The 21,188-nt window shown below is 41.2% G+C and overlaps 1 protein-coding gene across 2 annotated transcripts in view; it reads left to right on the top strand.

Moving 5' to 3' along the window:
- SIDT1 (SID1 transmembrane family member 1) overlaps positions 1-21,188 on the top strand; it is a 95,471-nt gene that overhangs the window by 11,683 nt on the left and 62,600 nt on the right. For both annotated transcript variants that reach the window (XM_059687836.1, XM_059687837.1), the window contains exon 2: positions 20,143-20,264. In XM_059687836.1, the coding sequence (XP_059543819.1) occupies positions 20,143-20,264 (122 nt within the window). The remainder of the gene's footprint in view (positions 1-20,142; positions 20,265-21,188) is intronic.

Below are 21,188 nucleotides of genomic sequence, written 5' to 3'. Positions count from 1 at the left end.
CAGCTGATGTTTCAACAGAAATTTTGCAGCCTAGAAGACATTGGCACAAAATATTCCATGTGATGAAAAGCAAGGACCTACAATCAAGACTACTCTACCCAGCAAGGCTATCATTTAACATTGAAGGTGAAATAAAGAGCTTCCCAGACAAGAAACAGCTAATGGAGTTCATTACCACCAAACAAGTATTATAAGAAATGTTAAAGCATCTTCTTTAAGAAGAAGAAGGGGGGGGAGCATCATTATAAAAAATAAAACAGCAATAAATACATATATATCAATAATCACTTTAAATGTAAATGGCTAAAATGCTCCAATTAAAAGATATAGGATAGCTTAATGGATAAGAAAACAAGACTCAGTTGTAGAATTGTGCACCTGAAAACTGTATAATTTTGTTATCTAGTGTCACCCCAATAAATTCAATGAAAAGGGAAAAAAAGACAAGACTTGTATATATATTGTCTATAAGAGAACCAGTTTAGAACAAAAGATATGCACAGAATGAAAGTAAAGGGTTGGAAAAAGGCATTTCATACAAATGAACATGAAAAAAAAAAAAGCTGGGTTAGCAATACTTATCAGACAAAATAGAGTTTAAAACAAAGGCCATAGAAGCAAAGAAGGACATTGCATAATAATAAAGACAGCAATACATCAAAAGGACATAACCCTTATAAACATTTATGCAACCAACATAGGAGCACCTAAATATATAAAGCAAATCTTGATGGACATAAAGGGAGAGATCAACAGCAATACAGTCATAGTAGGGTTTATTAACACCCCCATTGAAATCAATAGATAGATCTTCCAAACAGAAAATCAATAAGGAAATAGCAGCCTTCAATGATATAATAGAGCCAATGGATTTAACTGATATTTTCAGAGCATTTCACCCCAAAGTAGCAGAATATGCATTATTTTCAAGTGCACATGGAAAATTTTCTAGGATAGAACACATGCTAGGACACAAGACAAGTGTCAATAAATTCAAGAAGATTGAAATCCTATGAAGCATCTTCTCTGACCACAATGGTATGAAACTAGAAATCAATTACATGAAAAACACACAAACAATGGAGGCTAAATAAAATGTTACTTAAAAAAAAAAATGAATGAGATCAAGGAAGAAATCAATAGATATCTTGAGAGAAATGAAAATGAACACACAACAACCCAAAATTGATGGGACACAGCGAAAGCATTCCTAAGAGGGAAATTCATAGCAAGGCAGGCCTAATTTAAGAAGCATGAGTCTGACCGGCATGGCTCAGTGGTTAAGTGTCCACCTATGAACCAGGAGGTCACCATTCAATTCCTAGTCAAGGTATATGCCTGGGTTGTGAGCTCGATCACCAGTAGGGTGAGTGTAGGAGGCAGCCAATCCATGATTTTCTCTCATCATTGATGTTCCTATCTCTCTCTTTTTTTATTTCTTCTTCATTTATTATTTATTTAATTTTTTTTTATTGATTTCAGAGAGGGAGAAAGAGATAGAAACATCAATGTTGAAAAAGAATCATGGATTGACTGCCTACTGCATGCCCTCTACTGGGGATCGAGCCCACAATCCAGGCATGTGCCCTTGACTGGAAACAAATCTGGGATCCTTCAATCTGCAGGCTGACACTCTATCCACAGAGCCAAACCAGCTAGGTCGTTGTTTCTATCTCTTTCTCCCACTTCTTTACTCTCTGAAATCAATAAAAATATATTTTTAAGAAAAAGAAGCATGAAAATTTTCAAACAATCTAACCTTACACCTAAAGGAACTAGAAAAGGAACAACAAAAAAAGCCCTTAGTGAGTAGAAGAAAAGAAATAGTAAAGATTAAAAAAAACAAACACCAAGATGGCGGCATAGGTAAACATCGGAAATTGCTGCCTCCCACAACAAATTCAAAAATACAACTAAAAGACAAAACAGACATCATCCAGAACCACAGGAAGGCTGGCTGAGTGGAAATTCTACAACTAGAAGGAAAGAGAAAAGCACACTGAGACTCAGAGGAGGTGCAGATGTGCAGAGGTATAGAGGTGCACACTGCAAGGGCTGGCAACTGAGGACGCGGCTGTCTTTTTGAATCAGGAGGGAGTCACAAGCCCCCCGACTCCTCTGAACTCCAGTTCCGGGTGAGTCTCTGGGGACCCAGACTCATACAGGGAGAAACTGGACTGTCTGGCAGCAGGCAGAACTCTGAACTTGAGGGCTGCTTTCTCTCAAAGGTGCTTGCAGTGATTACCAGGACACTGAGACATGGGGCCCCTGAGGGCAGGGCTGAGGATCAGCCATAGCTGCTTGCTCCACCCTGTTGATTCCCTGAGACCCTGCCCCACCCAAGCTGCGGCAGAAGCTTTTGCATATGAATGCCCTGGCCCTTTGCAATCTGAAAATTACCTAACAAACTGCAGCTGGGCCAGACAGACCCAGAACTTCCAAGAGAAGGCCCAAGGTCCCACAGAAGCTTGCATTGCTTCACAGCTGGGCCTCATTTGGGCACCTCCAAACCCCAAACAAGGAAGGGGAATCTGCAGATCTCTTCATAGCTCCTGCTGGGTAGCCTCAGGCAGAGGCTAAATTAGCACCACCTTAGATCCAAGAGCCAGTGTACCCGGTGGTCAGAGTGGGACCATCCAATTACAGCTCCTCAGATCCATAAGGGACACACTCAGGGGGCAGACTCAGTGAGCAGCAAAGCCCCACTGAAGCAAATCTTGCCTCATAAGGGTGTCTTTAGCACAGAAGTTGTCCCACCATAGATACAGCTGACTCTCACAGCCAATTGGCCTGGAGGTCAATTCCTCCCAGTAATACCTAGAACAATCAAGGCTTAACTACAACAAGACTGTGCACAAAGCCCACAAGGGGGTGCAACAAGAGTGTCCACCTCAGGTAATTGGGGAGGCTGAGCCACTGGGCCCTATAGGACACCTAGCACACAAAGCCACTCTACCAACACAGGGAAGCATAAAAAATGCGGAGACAAAGAAACAGGTCACAAATGACAGAAATGGAGGACAGCAAGTGACTGGATATAGAGTTCAAAACCACACTTTGAAGGTTTTTCAAGAACTTTCTAGAAACCGCTGATAAATTTAGTAAAACCCTCAAAAAGTCTGGTGAGACCGCCGATAAATGTAGTGAGACCCCCAAGAAATCTAGTGAGACCCTCGAGGTTATGAAAAAGGACCAACTAGAAATTAAGCATACACTGACTGAAATAAAGGATATTATGTAGAGTTCCAACAGCAGACTAGAGGATCGCAAGAATCAAGTCAAAGATTTGAAATACGAAGAAGCAAAAAACACCCAACCGGAAAAGCAAAATGAAAAAAGAATCCAAAAATACGAAGATAGTGTAAGGAGCCTCTGAGATAGCTTCAAGTGTACCAACATCCGAATTATAGGGGTGCCAGAAGAAGAGAGAGAGCAAGATACTGAAAACCTATTTGAAGAAATAATGACAGAAAACTTCCCCTACCTGGTGAAAGAAATAGACTTATAAGTCCAGGAAGCACAGAGAACCCCAAACAAAAGGAATCCAAAGAGGACCACACCAAGACACATCATAATTAAAATGCCAAGAGCAAAAGACAAAGAGAGAATCTTAAAAGCAGCAAGAGAAAGAAAGTCAGTTACCTACAAGGGAGTACCCATACGAATGTCAGCTGATTTCTCAACAGAAACTTTGCAGGCCAGAAGGGAGTGGCAAGAAATATTCAAAGTGATGAATGTGAAGAACCTACAACCAAGATTACTTTATCCAGCAAACCTATCATTCAGAATTGAAAGTCAGATAAAGAGCTTCACAGATAAAAAAAAAAAGCTAAAGGAGTTCATCACCACCAAACCAGTATTATATAAAATGCTGAAAGGTATCCTTTAAGAAGAGGAAGAAGAAGAAGAAGGTAAAGATACAAATTATGAACAACAAATACACATCTATCAACAAGTGAATCTAAAAATCAAGTGAATAAATAATCTGATGAACAGAATAAACTGGTGATTATAATAGAATCAGGGGAATAGAAAGGGAGTGGACTGACTATTCTTGGGTAGGAAAGGGGTGTGGGGGATGCGGGAAGAGACTGGACAAAAATCGTGCACCTATGGATGAGGACAGTGAGGGGCGTGGTGAGGGCGGAGGGTGGGGTGGGAACTGGGTGGAGGGGAGCTATGAGGGGAAAAAAGAAGAACAACTGTAATAATCTGAACAATAAAGATTTAATTAAAAAAATAAAAAATAAAAGTTACTTGCTGGATGAATAACAAAAAAAAAGAAATAATAAAGATCAGACTCCAAATGAGAGTCTAAAAATCAATACAAAAGATCAATAAAACTAAAAGCTGGTTCTTAGAAAAGATAAACAAGATTGATAAACCTTTAAACAGACTCATCAAGAAAAAAAGAGAGAGAACCCAAATAAATAAAATCAGAACTGAAAGAGAAGTAATAACTGACATCTCAGAAATACAAAGATTACAAGAAAATATGACAAACAACTACATGCCAACAAATTGGACAATCTGGAAGAAATGGATAAAATTCCTAGAAACATACAATCTTCTCAAACTGATTCAAGAAGAAACAGAACAGACTGATTACCACTAATGAAATAAAAAAAATAATAAAATTTAAAAAACTCCCAACAAACAGAAGTCCTGGATCGGATGGCTTCCCTATGAATTTTAGCAAACATTCAAAGAACTAACACCTATCCTTCTCAAACTATTCCAAAAAATTCCAGAGGAGGGAAGACTCCCAAACTCATTTTATGAGACCAGCGTCATCTTAATTCCAAAACCAGATAATAATACTACTAAGAAAGAAAATTATAAGCCAACATCCCTGATGAACACAGATGCAAAAATTCTGAACAAAATATTAGCAAACTAAATCCAAATACGTTAAAAAGATCACACACCATAATTAAGTGGGATTTATTCCTCTGATTCAAGGTTAATACCATATCTGCAAATCAATTAACTTGATACACCACATAAACAAAATGAAGGATTAAAATCGCATGATTATATCAATACTAGTAGATGCAGAAAAAGCATTTGACAAAAATCCAGGACCCATTTATGATAAAACCTCTCAGCAAAGTGGAAATAGAGGGGACATACCTCTGCATAATAAAGGCCATATAAAACAAATCCACAGCCGTGCAGCCACTGTGGAGAACAGTATGGAGCTACCTCAGAAGACTAAAAATGGAACTCCCATTTGACCCAGTGATCCTACTACTAGGAATATATCCCAAGAAACCAGAAACGCCAATCAGAAAGGATATATGCACCCCTATGTTCATAGCAGCACAATTCACCATAGCTAAGATTTGGAAACAGCCTAAGTGCCCATCAGTAGATGAATGGATTAGAAAACTATGGTACATCTACACAATGGAATACTATGCTGCGGTAAAAAAAAAAGGAACTCTTGCCTTTTGCAACAGCATGGATGGAACTGGAGAGCATTATGCTAAGTGAAATAAGCCAATCAGAGAAAGATAAATACCACATGATCTCACTCATTTGTGGATTATAGAGAACAACATAGACTGATGAAAAGGGACAGATCCAAAGACTGAGAAACAATGATCAGGCTATCAATCCCCAGAAGGAAAGTAGGGGAGGGCGGGGGTAAGGGGAAGAGATCAACCGAAGGACTTGTATACATGTATATAAGCCAAACCAATGGACATGGACAACAGGGGGACAGGAGCATGAGTGTGCGGGGGGAGGGGAAGTTGGGGGTTAATGGGGGGGATGAGGACACATTTGTAATACCTTAACTAATAAAAAAAAGAAGGCATAAAAATAAAAATAAAAAAACCCACAGCCAATATCATACTCAACAGGGATAATCTAAAAGTGTTTCTCTTAAGATCAGGAACAAGACAGGATGTCTGTTTTCATCACTCTTATTCAACATAGTAGTGGAAATTTCAGCCACAGCAATCAGACAAGAAGAAATAAAAGCATCCAAATTGGAAAGGAAGACATAAAAATATCATTATTTACTGGTGACATGATACTGTATATGGAGAACACCAAAGGTTACACCAAAAAACTGCTAGAACTGATAAATGAAAATGCAAATTAAAACCACAATGAGAAATCACCTCACACCTGTAAGAATGGCTATCATCAATAAACCCACAAATGATAACTGTTGGTGAGGATGAGAGAAAAGGGAACCCTTGTGCACTGTTGGTAGGAATGCAGATTGGTGCAGTCACTATAGAAAACAGTATGGAAGTTCCTCAAAAAATTTAAAATGGAACTGCTGTATGACCTAGGAATTCCACTTCTGGTTACATAGCTGAAAAAACTCAAAACACTAATCCAAAAGAATAAATGCACTCCTGTGTTCATTGCAGCCATGGGAACAATCCAAGTGCCCATCAATAAACAAGTGAATAAAAAAGTGGTGGCACATATATACAATGGAGTATTACTTAGCCATAAGAAAAGAGTGAAATCTTACCATTTTCAATAGCATGGATGGACCTAGAGGGTATTATGCTAAGTGAAGTAAGTCAGTCAGAGAAAGACAATTATCATATGATTTCACTTATATGTGGAATCTAAAAGACAAAGAAAACAAACTAATGGAATTGAAACAGATTCATAGGCACGGAGAACAGACTGATAGTTGCCAGAGGAGAGTGGGCTTGTGAGTCTGGGTAAAAAAGGCAATGGGATTAAGAAATACAAATTGGTAGTTACAACAGAGTCATGGCCCTGCCCGTGTGGTTTGGTTGATTGGGGCATCATGTGGTCCCAAATACCAAAAGGTTGCAGGTTCAATCCCAAGTCAGAAGCAACCAGATATTTCTCTCTCACATCTATATTTCTCTCTCACTCTCTTCACTCTCTTTCTTCCTGTCTCTCTCAAAAATCAATAAAAAAACATATCCTCCAGTGAGAATTTTAAAAAAAATACTCATGTGGGTGTAAACATGTGGAATAGTCAATAATATTGCGATAAATATGTATGGTGCCATATAGGCACTGGAAATATTGGGGAGAACACTTTGTAAAATATATAATTGTCTAAACCTTATGCTGTACACCACATATTTGTATGCTGTACAAAATAATATTGGAAGTAAATTCTATTTCAAAAAAATAAACTTAATATGGTACATTAAAGGAGAAACCAAGATGGCAGCATAGGTAAACACCGGAGTTTGCTGCCTTGAACAACCACTTCAAAAATACAACTAAAAGACGGAACAGACATCATCCAGAACCACAGGAAGGCTGGCTGAGTAGAAATTCTACAACTAGAAGGAAAGAGAAAATCACTCTGAGAGCCAGAGGAGCTGCGGAAGTAAAGTGCAGAGGTACGGAGGCTCACGCGAGCCGAAAGGGGCTGGCACCTGAGGACGTGGCTATCTTTTTGAATCCAGAGGGAGTCACAAGCTCCCGACTGCTCTGAACTCCGGTTCCAGGAAGTCTCTGGGGACCCAGGACTCATACAGGGAGAAACTGGACTGTCTGGCAGCAGGCAGAACTCGGAACTTGAGGGCGGCTTTCCCTCAGAGGTGCTTGCAGCAATTATCGGGACACTGAGACGTGCGGCCCCTTAGGGCAGGGCTGAGGATCCGCCATAGCTGCTTGCTCCGCCCTGTTGATTCCCTGAGACCCCGCCCCACCCAGGCTGCGGCAGAGGCTTTTGCATATGAATGCCATGGCCCTTTGCAACCTGAAAATTACCTAACAAATTGCAGCTGGGCCAGACAGACCCAGAACTTCCAAGAGAAGGCCCAAGGCCCCACAGCAGCTTGCATTGCTTCACAGCTGGGCTTCATCAGGGCACCTCCAAACTCCAAAAAAGGAAGGGGAATCTGCAGTTCTCTTCGTAGCTCCTGCTGGGTAACCTCAGGCAGAGGCTAAATTAGCACCTCCTTAAATCCAAGAGCCAGTGTACCCAGTTGTCAGAGGGGGACCGTCCGGATTACAACTCCTCAGATCCATAAGGGACACACTCAGGGTGCAGACTCAGTGAGCACCAAAGCCCCACTGAAGCAAGTCTTTCCCCAGAAGGGTGTCTTCAGCACAGAAGTTCTCCCACTGCAGACACAGCTGATTCTCACTGGCAATTGGCCTGGAGGTCAATTCCTCCCAGTGATCCTACAACAATCAAGGCATAACTACAACAAGACAGTGCACAAAGCCCACAAGGGGGTGCACCAAGAGTGTCCACCTCAGGTAACTGGGTAGGCTGAGCCACTGGGCCCTATAGGACACCTAGCACACAAAACCACTCTACCAACACAGGGTAGCATAAAAAATGTGGAGACAAAGAAACAGGTCACAAATGACAGAAATGGAGGAAAGCAAACGACTGGATATAGAGTTCAAAACCACGTTTATAATCAATAAAAAATATATTTTAAAAAAAAACAAATACACATCTATCAACAAGTGAATCTGAAAATCAAGTGAATAATCTGATGAACAGAATGAACGAGTGATTATAATAGAATCAGGAGCATAGAAAGGGAGTGGACTGACTATTCTTGTGGGGGAAAGGAGTGAGGGAGATGCGGGAAGAGACTGGACAAAAATCATGCACCTATGGATAAGGACAGTGGGTGGGGAGTGAGGTAGGAGGGTGGGGTGGGAACTGGGTGGAGGGGAGTTATGGGGAGTAAAAAGAGGAACAAATGTAATAATCTGAACAATAAAGATTTTTTTAAAATATATTTTATTGATTTTTTTACAGAGAGGAAAGGAGAGAGAGAGTTAGAAACATCGATGAGAGAGAAACATCCATCAGCTGCCTCCTGCACATCTCCTACTGGGGATATGCCCGCAACCCAGGCACATGCCCCCGACCGGAATCGAACCCGGGACCCTTCAGTCCGCAGGCCGACGCTCTATCCACTGAGCCAAACCAGTTTCGGCATGAACAATAAAGATTTAATTAATAAAAAAAACCTGTAAGCCCAAACAACAGACCATATAGGACAAAAATATATATATATGGTACATTAAAAAATAAAGAGGAATATCCAGTCTGAGATCAGAGAAGAATTCAAGTAATCTTCTCAGCCACAATGTTCACTCTGTGATTAGTAATGATTTTGTCTGTAAATTTGACCTTCCCTGAGGGCTCTTCTGCTGTCTCAAAAATTTTTCTTAAAGACTTTGAAGGTGAAGATGTTTGCAGATGTTTTGACTCATTTAGAAAGCAGTTTCCTAAGGTAATATTTATATCTGTCAAGTACTTACTTAAATTATAAATGGCACCAGTCTGGCAATAAATAACACTCCAGAAATAAATAGCTGCAAAGTGTCAGATAATAACTCTAACAATCATAACAATAATTTTCTAGTGTTTTTCCATCTTCAGAACGTTAATTAAGGAGGTCTCAGAATAGCTATAGAGGAGAGTTGCCTGCAGCAATCACTCGGCATATAAATAAAATCTAGGGAATGGATCCTGACCTCTGCCTCAAACCATAAAACAATTCTTTTTCCTTCTTCAACCCCTTCATGGGAGAAATAGTATAAGCAGGAGATAGAAGAAGACAGGAAAGATAAAGAGAAGAAAATAAATCACCCACAGAAGATTCAGCAGAGTCTTGCTCTCTCCCAGAAACCACACCTGGAGAGGCTTAAAGATTTAGGGACTTCAGTGGGACAGAGAGATCAATGAAAAACAGAAACTCTGAAGAGACAGAAGATGGTTAGTTCTTGAAGTAAGAGTCAAGTGGCAGCCCACAATTTAAGAGGTCATGGGTGGAAACTAGGTTGGGTGAGAGCTTTCTCATTTTACTTTTTTTGCCTCCTTCAACTCTGGCCTAGGTGGATGCCACCTGCCCTGCCTCATCAGGGCTCCCGTGGGATAACGTCTGTGGAGACAGGCTGGAGTGCAGCAGGATAACTGCTGTGGGTTGACTTGCTGACTCTAAGCATTCTCTCCTTCCCCACTGCCCCCTTCACAAGGTGGGGCCAGCAGATTACAGTGGAAGCCCGAAGGGGGGATGGTGTAAAGATATGAGGCCCTCTATCCTGAAGGGGGTTCCATTTTAATCTTACTACCCTGAACTCTCCTCACATTGAGCCCCTCCCCACGGGGCTTCTCAGTGCTACCCCAGATAGCTGATGCCCCAGGAACTCACAGGAGAAATAACAGATCCGCAGAAGGAACTTACATGAGAGACATCAAACTGAACAACCTTTACAAGATGCAGCAGAATTAATAAATAGAAAGAATAAGCCTTTAAAATGAGCAAAGTGAGTGTCCTCAAAAAGATATGGATAAAAGGGGGTTGTTCCAATGAAGCAGGTTACAGTTATAGAGTTGAACTATAGGAAATCCCAGATTTTGAAAATAATATTGTTTATGTAAAGACCTCAGCAGACGGTTGAACATTAGCATGAACAATGGATTAGGGAACTTGAGAATCAGGTTGAAGATCTACCTAAAAAGATGTAGAAAAGAAATGACAACAAAAAAGAAATTGGGAGAGCCTAAAGAGAAGTGTTGACAGCTACATAATGTGGGTCCCACAAGAGGAAAACAAATGGAGAGAGAGAAAAAAAATTGTAGAAATAATGTTGAAGAATTCAGAACAGCCGCTTCCCTGACATCCTGGGGTGTTTTCTAGTACTCAATGAAAACTACAAACATAGCTGGACTATCTCCTCTCATATAGAAATAGTAGATTTTGGAGTGTATGTACTACGTGTTCAATACAGGCTTGATTTTGAATATATCACAGATAAAATCCTGAAGAAAATTTTATCAAAACAAATATGGAACAATGAACAAATTTTTCAAATCATGAAAATATGATGTCATTGAGTGCTAAAATGGATTGTACAGCCCATATGTTTTATGAGTATAGAGTGGTAAGATCAGAGTGACATGTCTTCAGGACATACCTGATTGGACATCAGTTCTTATGAAAACTAAGACAGCATTTCCCAAAGTGTGTTCCGTGGAACACTTGTAATGTTAGGATAGTCTTGGTGTTACATGTAAAGGGGTTCCGTGTGAAGTAAAACTTGACCAGATTTTGGCTGCCCAACATCTGAATCCCATTCCTCCATGTTTAGGGGAATTCCCTGTTTCATGAGTCTCCACTGGAAGTAGAGCCACTTCTACTATAAAGCAAAGAGGTGTCTGCTTTCATATCTTCTCCCCACCCCTAACTTCAGGCATAGGCAGTGGTCTCAGCACTGCCAATCACAGCTGCTTTCCCGAGGCATTGACTAGGGACCCCATGATGCAGAGAGCTGCTGTTCAACAGCAACGGAGGCAACATTGGGTTTCCAGGAATGGTCATGGCAATGGGGTGGTGGCACTTAAAATCTTCCAGTGGCTTTCTATTGCCCTTAGGGTAAACGCCAACCTCCCCAGATTGACTTGTAAGACTCTTCAAGACTATAATGGCCCTTCATGCACCTTGTATTGCAGATAGACTGATTTTCTCCTAATCCTTCACATTTCCTCAGCCTTCTCTCTCTCCCTTATTCTCTTCTCTCCCTCCTTCCTTAGGTCTACTACACTGTTCCCTTTATTTGGATATTTCTCTTTCTATGTCCCACTTTGTGTGTGTGTGTTAATTCCTTCTTATCCTTTAGGTAAATATTTCTCCCGAGAGCCTATGCCCTTCACTTCCACTGGAACTCGAATGTTAATGTGATGGCTTGTTTACTTGGCATTCCATGTACAAGCCTGTGACCTCAATAGGGCAGTGACTATGTCTACACTGCTTTGTGACACATCTCCTGCACGCAGAACAATGCCTGGCACAGGCGGGGCGGTCAAATATTTGTTGAATGAACAAAGTTCATCCTAACGTAGCTAGAATTGAGACTGGATATCATTATGTATTCCTGGCCTGCCAATTATTACACCTCCCTTCAATATTTCCCATGTTTTTATTGGAATTAAAATATTCAATATAAAGTCTAAATCATAAACCCAAAGAGGAAAGCTTATATTAATATATTTGTGTCTCGGTATTGTTGTCATAATGAAATTGGTAAGATAAAGTCTTGTGCAAAGTATGCTTCTTAGAAAAGTGCTCTGAATACAAAATGCTGAGAATCTAAAAGTATAGTGAATAAATATCTCCCAAGGGGTAAACTGCTCTTTTTTTAAAATAAGAATGTCATTTATTTTATTTTTTAATATATTTTTATTGATTTCAGAGAGGAAGGAAGAGGGAGAGAGAGAGAGAAAGAGAAACATCAATGATGAGAGAGAATCATTGACTGGACATATGCCCTTGACCAGAATCAAACCTGGGACCCTTCAGTCCACAGGCCAACACTCTGTCCATTGAGCCAAACCAGCTAGGGCAAACTGCTCTTTTCAATGAGATGGATGAGCTGTTCAGAAAAGCTGGAAGCCAAGTTGTGGGAGGAAATTAATATCCTATGTGAGATGGACAGAATAACCTTTTCCTTTGCTAGGGGCGATTGGGCCTCTAAGTGTGTCTCCATCCATGGCAAACAGTCAATACTGATTGATTGGTGAATGTGTGGGAGCGGACAGCTCCATGGCCTGGGTGGGACAGCTTTGCCTTCTGTTTCGCCTGGTGTTTTGCAGGTCACAAAACACTGTCACGCACAGACTGCGGAGGTGGATAGTCTGGGTGTTACTGTTCCCATTCTACAGTTGAGCAAACTGAGGCCCAGAAAGGTTAAATGATATCTCCAAGGTCATCCAGATAGTAGATGTGAGTGCCAGAAATAAAATCCAGGCCCACATGTCTTTCTTCATTACAGCCTAAGTTTACAAAGATGATTTTCCAAAGCTGAATCAGAAGTAATTTTAAACAGTCACATCAATAACTAGAGCAATTATTTTGATGCTTACCTGGTAGTGGTGGATTTTGGGTGGTTTTTCTGTGTGTGTGTGTGTGTGTGTGTGTGTGTGTGTGTGTGTGTGTGTGTGTGTGTGTTTTAAATAAAAGAATAACCTGTGACTGTAGCAGCTCAGTCCCTGGAGTAGTTACGAAAAGCTTGGGATGGAATGCTTCATTTAATAGGACTTTCTAGCCTCTAATAAGAAAGGGATTCAGAACAGAAAGGACACTTTGCTCAAGGGAAGCTGTTTTCATACAACAGACTGCCTTCACTCCCGGCAGGCCAGCCTCCACTCTGCATGAAGGGTCTTGACATGTGGGTACAAGTTGGAGATAAGCTGATGGTGAGGGAAAGGCACAGTCTTGGAGAATGACTTCATTGCTTAAAAATCCTACAAATCTAATATTAGGGGTTGATTTACATCCCTCCAAAATATATCAAGTTCTAACCCCTGGGACCTGGGACTGTGAAGTTATCCTATATAATAAAAGGTTAATATGCAAATTGTCTCCTCGACCAGGAGTTCGACCGGAGTTCAACCAGGGGGTAACTTCCTATAAGATATGCAGAAATCAAGGGATCTATGAAGAATTATCATCCCCAAAAGGTTACTGATTAGGGCCGATCAGGCTGGGCCGGCCAGGAGGAGGGGATGCTGGAGGTTGTCCGGCTGCTCCCGCCCGGATTAGGGTGGGAGGCTGATCAGGGGTGGGGCCTGCTGGGGAGGAGGGGCCACAGGCGGTTGGTGGGCTATTGGTTGTTTGTTTTCTTATGAGCATAAAAGGTTGTTTATATATCCAAGGTACTGATATTTTGTTTTTCATATATGTAGAAATAACATCTCTTGTGGTTTGTCTCTTCCCTTCATGAATGGAGTTTATACATATAGCTTCACTGTGGGATAGTAGAAGTTTAAAGATTTCACAGTGGGATGGTAGGAGAAGCCCATATCCATAGAAGTGTTCAGTGGAGCCAGGGAGTCGAAACAGTGATGATAGCATGTCCTGTCCAAGTGTTTCATGGTGGCTGTGATCCAAGTAGCTTGGGTTTTAGTCATGATTCTTCCACAGCTGAATAACTTGGGGAAAGTCATATCACCTCTTCTGTAAATGGAACCTGTGGACTAGATGACCTCCCTGAGCACTTTCCCCTGCACCAGGCAGGCGACGGCAGGAATTATGTGAACGTGCCCAACTTCACTTTAACTTGGGAAGTGACTGCCCAGCTTCTGTGTCGTTTCCCCTGACTCCTCCACGTGGGTAGCCACTTTGGCCTCCATGTGCCCTCAGTGCCTGCTCACATAGCTACTGTATTATCAGCACATTATACTGTCGGCAGTAACACCATTTGTCTCTGTGACGAGCTCATGAGCTCCTCAAGGACAGTGTTAGAGAAACTTAAAACTGGTTCCACTGAAATTTTCCCCTTCTGACATGTTTTCAAAGATTAAAAAGGGAGTCTCTAAGCTTAAGACCTTTCATAATCATGATCTATATAATATCAGAGATGAGAGCACTTAAATAATTCTTCTCCCTTAGCTGCACTACAATTCTGTGCTTGTAATAAACATAGGAAGAAAACAAGATCTATAATAAAAATGGTCTGTTGTCATGACAACAGGAAGACACCACAGAAGGAAAAATCTTGGCTCTGAAGAATGGTGTGATGCAAGGTGTCGGGGTCCATTACGCGTGGCCCATACCCTGTTCTTCATTTAGTTTTGTCTTTACACAGCCTACTTCACTGTACAGATGTAATCCAATTTTCTCGGTTGCACATTAGCTTCTGGTGCAGCAAAGCAAATTTTGAACAGGGCTCTTCATTCTTTCCTGGAGGTAGTGCATTATCTGTTCATCTTGAAAAGCTAACCAGTGTCTTCTATCTCCTACTTTAATACATGTATATTTGAAATTTATTATAATAGTATCTCTGAGTTTGTTTTTAATTACAATTAGTAAGATCATTATTAAATAGTAAAAAAGTAAGTGGGTTACGAGGGTCACCCCAGAAATAAGATTAGGGTGTGGAGATGAACAGTAGATTGGGGTAAGCATGGCTGCGATATGCCTGTTCTGCTCTTCTCCCAGCAGGCCTCCTCCTGCCAGCCCAGAGTCAGTGCTGCCAGACACCACCTTCCAGACATGGATGCGTTGCTGAAAAATGGGGCACCTGCACTAGATGATTAACCTGAAACAGAACTTACCAGAGTGTGGGCTCCAATCCATGTGCATCAGAACCCCCAGCATGCTTATTGAAAATGTAGAGTTTAAAGTTCTGTTTTTGATCTGCTAAATCTGAAATGCTGGGGGTGAGCTTGAGGGATCCGAATGCTGAATAGCACACTAAAATTTGAGAATCACTGCCTTCCAGTAAAGTGTGAAAAAAAATGGAGGGATATCCTTTCTGTCACTAAGTATCCAAGAAGGAAGGAGGAGGCTGAATTCTAGGTAAAGAAAAGGGAAGCAAACAAGCTAACAATGAAGCTTGCCTAGTTCACAGCTTTCCTTAGGTTTTCCACAGTTCCGACTGCTGTAGATTTAAGCCAGAATAAGTATGCTCTACAAATATGTGCTGTATAACATTGGTGGCAGTGAGCCTGCTTCTAAGATAATTCATTCTGTCAGCCCTAGAGATGCCAAAGATGAAGTCTGCATCTTCCTAGAAGAGCCAAGTAGGTAAACTAGCAGTTAAAACACAGATGGTCCACAGGGAGATACCAGCTGACCCCCCACTAGGATGGTTATCATAAAGCAGACAGGCAATAGCAAGTGTTGGCAATGATGTGGGGAACTTGGAACTCTTGGAACATTGCTGGTAATGTAAATGGCTGGAGTGTGAAATGATGCACCTCTTTGGAAAACATTTTGGCAGTTCCTCAAAAAGTTAAACATAGTGTTACTGTGTCATCCAGGAATTCCACTCCTAGGTATATACTCAAAGTAATTGAAGACATATGTTCACACAAACCTGTTGATAGCAACATCGTTTCTAATAGCCAAAAAGTTAGAAACAACCAAAATGTCCATCAATTGAAGAATAGATAAACAAAAATGTGGTATATTGATACAATGGAACATTATTTAGCAATAAAAATAAATGAAGTATTGATAAATTCTACAACATGGAAAAACTCTGAAAACATTATGCTAAGTCAGTGGTCGGCAAACTGCGGCTCACGAGCCACATGCGGCTCTTTGGCCCCTTGAGTGTGGCTCTTCCACAAAATACCGACTTCTGCGCAGGGGCCACGAAGTTTCAATCGCACTGTACATGCGCGCCCGCACGTGGTATTTTGTGGAAGAGCCACACTCAAGGGGCCAAAGAGCCGCATGTGGCTCATGAGCCGCAGTTTGCCGACCACTGTGCTAAGTGAAATAACAGGTACCAAAGGACATATATATTATTCCATTTATATGAGCTGTCCATGATAGGGAAGTCCATAGAGACAGAAATTAAATTAGTAGTGATGGTAATAGGCATGGCTTCTTTTTGGGGTGATGAAAATATTCTGTAATTAGTAGTGGAATTAGATTGCACAGCTCTGTGCATATACTAAAAACTACTAAATTGTACACTTTAAAAGTGAGTTGTGTAGTGTGTGAATTATATCTCAGTTTCATAAAGCTATGAAAGAACTGTCCAAGAAAAAGGTAGTAAATTTGACTACATGAAAAAAAAATGCATTGGGATTATTTATAGGAAAAACTCACTTCTATTCTCTTCGACTCACACTCACAACACTTCTGACACCACATTGAGCAACTCTGTGATAACAGCTAAGTGTTCTACAATTCATTTCAGTTCTTACACAGTCTACCTGTGAGTCTTACACGTCTCACAGGTTAAGGACTCTGTCCCACAAGACTGCCCATTCCCCACTTCAGGATGTCAATTGCAAATCCAGGCTCTCTGATGCTGCTGACCAGCTAGCTATAAATCAGAGGTTCCCATGACCCCCTTTCTCAGGTCCAATTATTTACTAACGCAGCTCAAAGAACTCAAGAAAACAGCTTATTTACTAGATTACTGGTTCATTATGAAAGGATCTAACTCAGGAACAGCCATAGGAAAGAGATTCATAGGAGAAGTCCAGAAGGGTCCTGGGTGCAGGAAATTCTCTGCCCCTGTGGAGGTTAGGTGTGCCACCCTCCGAACACAGATAATGTTCACCAGCCCAGGAGTTCTCCAAACCCTGTATTTTGGGAAATTTTATGGAAGCTTCATCAGGTGGGCATAATCAATCATGGGCTCAATCTCCTGCCCTCTCCTCTTCCTGCAGGACAGGCAGGGAGCTGCAGGCTCCAACCTCCTAATCATGGCTTGGTTGGTCTTTCCAGTGACCAGCTCTCGTCCTGAAGCTATCCAGGCCTCCCCTCCCTCCCCCCAAGAGTCTCCTTCTTAGAACCAAAGAGATTGCTCTCATCCAGGAAATTCCCAGGGATGTAGGAGGTCTGTCAAGAACCATGGTCAATGTTCAAATGTTAGAACAAAAGATGCTCCTAGTGCTCTTATCACTTAGGAAATAATAAGGGTTTTAGGAGCTCTGTGTGAGGAACTGGGAGCAGAGACCATATATATTTTTTAAAAATTTATTTCACAATGTCACTAACATACCATACAAAGGTAATCAGAGTCCATATGGGGCTCCCCCAAAGGAAGAAGAACACCCACTTGTTTGGTAGGATGGGGCAATATGAGGGAAGACTTCCCACAAAAGGACTTTAGGGATGAGCACATCCCGAGGCCAGTCACTGGGGACAGAGCCCTTTTCAGAAACAGCAGGTAATTGGGCGTATGGGGTTGGCAGGCAACGAAAGAGAAGAAGGCATCGATGACTAAGAGCCTTGGGGGATTCAAATCAGTGGAGAAAGGATGGACTTGTTAATAGTGGTGTCGGTTTAACTGAAGGCCACATGAAAAAAGATAAAATTGAAATTATTTTTCATACTGCATAATACCATTTGTCGCTCCAACTAGGTCATGAGCTCCTCAAGGACAGTGTTAGAAAACCTTCAATCTGGTTCCATTGAACTTTTCCCTACAAAAAAAATGAAACCATAATATAGGCCTCAGTGAAGTGGTAAAAATCTCCCTCCAAGGAAAAGATTAAGACATTCGACTGTTGGCATTTACTCCAGCTTCTAACTCTCACTGCCAGTTTACAGGAAATACAGGAGATAAAGGAGTCTATTCAGTGACAGACACCACAGGGTACAATCAACAAGATCTAGAATGTGGTTACTTCAGATTTGTTCTGCTGCTTTGTGAGCAACTTTCTTTAACAAATAAATGCCCCACCCTATTCCCCCCAGAAGAGGTCAGGGCACCTTTAGATTAAAAGAGACTTGAAGGGCAGAGATAGTAACCAAATGCAATATGTGGGTCTTATTTGTACCCAGTTAAAAAAAACAACACCAAAAAAACAACAACTTTAAAAAGCAATTTTTTAAACAAATGAAGAAATTCAAACCCTGTGAGGATATTGGATAATTTCAAAGAAATATTGATATTATTAAGTGCAATAATGGGAATATGTTTATGTTAAAAAGAGGAAGCTTTATCTCTTAAAGATAACGATTGAATTATTTACAGATAAAATGGTCCAATCTTTGGTATTCACTTTAAAATAATCCAGTAGGGGTGTGAGGGGCAAATAGGAGGTATAAATGAAACAAAACGCTATGTTTGTTAATAATTATTAAAGTTAGATGACAAGTAAATGAAGACTTATTATACTATTCTTGTTACTTTAGGGTACATTTGAAAATTCCCAGAACCAATGAAGGCTTTTTCAGCAGGAGAATGCCAAGATGAAATTGGCATCTGAGGAAGTGTAGCCCTGGGAATAAGAAGGCTAGAGAGGGTGCTGTCGGGAGGCTCATAGTTCAAGGACTGAACTGCTCCATTGGGATGGAGGGGAGGGTCTGGACAGGACAGTATGAAAGGAAACCCGCAGAATTGGAGAAGCTAAAGAAATGGGAATCAAGGATGACGCTCAGGTTTCAGGCTGCATGATGGGGCCATTCACCCAGCAAAGGAATTCAGAAGAGATTAAAGTTAGGGGTGAAGGGAGTGATAGATCAATTCCTGACAGGTTGCATTTGAGGTGCCTGTGGACATCCAGAGTTTAGGAAAGAGGCCTGCACTGGAGATGGGTTTTGGCAATTACCAGCTGCAGCACAATTTCCATGGAAACATGAAAAGTGTAGGCACAAGAAAATGCTCCTGTCATGTGCAAGCATTATCCAATTAATAAATTACTCTAGGGCTCTTTCAACATGAAAAAATCAAAGTGGCTTAACCCAGGAGAAGAATATAAGAGAACCAAATAGTAGTATATGATATCCATGCTATTCTGTTTTTCTCAATTTCCACATTGAACTTGTGATAGAATGTCAAGGTTTAACTGCAGGATTTCCTTATTTTGCTTTATTTTCTCCAATAAAAGAGTTTTCAAGAAAACACTGTGGTTTTGATACATGGTGGCGGGGGGAGGGGAGGGAGGGAACCTCCTGTGAAAGATCAAACTTTATCTTTTCTTTTTTACTTTGCCTTTCTTCTATTTTGCTCCTTCCGTGTTGTCTACGGTATTGTAAAAACTGAAGGAAAATGACCAAACCATCTAGGTCTAGGGCCGTCCTTCAATTTCCTGTCTTTAAAACAGCCATGACGGTGTTAAATCCTTGGGTTGACGTGTATCCAGAAAGAGCCACAGAGCCCCTGATACAGAAAAACAGTTTATGTCTGGGATTGATTTATGCCTTTGGAGCAGGACAAAGAGAAGAAAACCCAGCCCCTATGGTATCTGTTGCTGGGGAAGCTCAGGCCATCTGCCAGGCTCTAATAAAACAGGACAAAACAACATTTGGTTTGAAGCACAGAATGATTTTCCAAAGTGAAAATAAAGCTTGTCCGCAGTTGAGGCTCTTGTAAGTCTTTAAATATGTATATTTGTCTTTAGCATTTATATTCAAATAAAAAGTAAAGGACATCTTTTTCTGTTCTGGGCTTATACTCAAAATCTTGTGTTGACAACCCAGTTCTAACTCCTCAGCCTGCCATGGGAAGGCTCCATAATTTGGCTTCACCCAAGACCACTTAAATCAGAATTTTGAGGGGTTGGACCCAGGCATTAGTTGTTTAAGAAAGAAATTCACATTAGAACTGCAATCAAGGTTGAGACCCCTGTGGTTACAATGTGAGTGAGGGAAAGACAGATGAGGCGTTTGGACTATCTATGGTCAGAAGTAAACGTGAAACATTAATGTGCATCACCTCTCTCTGCCCCGCTCACAGGTCAGCGCCGTGCGGGTGCATGTGAACAGCTCTTCCGAGAACCTTGACTACCCGGTCCTGGTCGTGGTGCGTCAGCAGAAAGAGGTGCTGTCCTGGCAGGTTCCGCTGCTCTTCCAGGGACTGTAAGTGGGTCTTTTCCCAGACAACTTCACGACATCGCTTCCTTCCAATGGCCCAGATCTTAGTTGGTCTTTGCCCGAGTGAAATGAGAAATCCGACCTTTGGAATGTTGACATGTGATGCGTGCTCAGTGCAAACGCTAGTCGTGGTACATACGCTACGTGTTCAGCTCTGCTCAATAGCCATCCCCTTTGAAGTTCTCATGAGAACTCTGACCAGATTTGTAGCACCCCGAAGAACTTTTACCATTGTAATTCTATTCAGAATCAAATCAATGTTCTGTAGCTCTTGGTTGGTTCGCGGGTCATCCATTGAGGACAGGGGCAGACCCAGAAGTCAACCTAAATGAGTGACACTTCTTCCATTTGTCAAAATGCCCACCAAGTCTGCAATCTTCATTCCATAAAATGTATTGAGCATGACTAGGTGATAGGTGCTGGAGATACAACAGTGGGGAAAAGATCCCAACAGAGTGTCTGCCCTCATGGAATTTATATTTTTACAGGGAAACTACACAAGGCACTATAGGACTATAAGTGAAAACCCAGAAGGCATTCAGACATGAACATAGAGTATGAGTTAAAATGATTTTGAAGGCAGAGGAATTTGAAAATTAAAATACTGATTTGGACTCTGGAACTTTCTTTATGTTCCACGTAGCAAAAGCTTGAAGAATAAAAAAAAAAAAAAATGGAGTTGCCTGATTGTTTTATCAGGACAGTTTCTCTTTTACAATGTGGTATTTTTCCTCTTTGAATTAAGAGGATGGGTTAGTGTAATGTAGTCACTGCCTAAGTGAACAGGTCAGCACTAAACAGACTTCACAGCCCTATTACTATGTAACAGAGCCCTACACCAAAAACACTGCTTCTGAAATCACCTTCAGTGGGTCCAGTCTGACATTTAAAATATAAGGGCTTGAAAAC

Source organism: Myotis daubentonii, chromosome 3, assembly GCF_963259705.1.
Source record: "Myotis daubentonii chromosome 3, mMyoDau2.1, whole genome shotgun sequence".
Classification (NCBI taxonomy): Eukaryota; Metazoa; Chordata; class Mammalia; order Chiroptera; family Vespertilionidae; genus Myotis; species Myotis daubentonii.
This window is presented reverse-complemented; position numbering and strand designations above follow the sequence as displayed.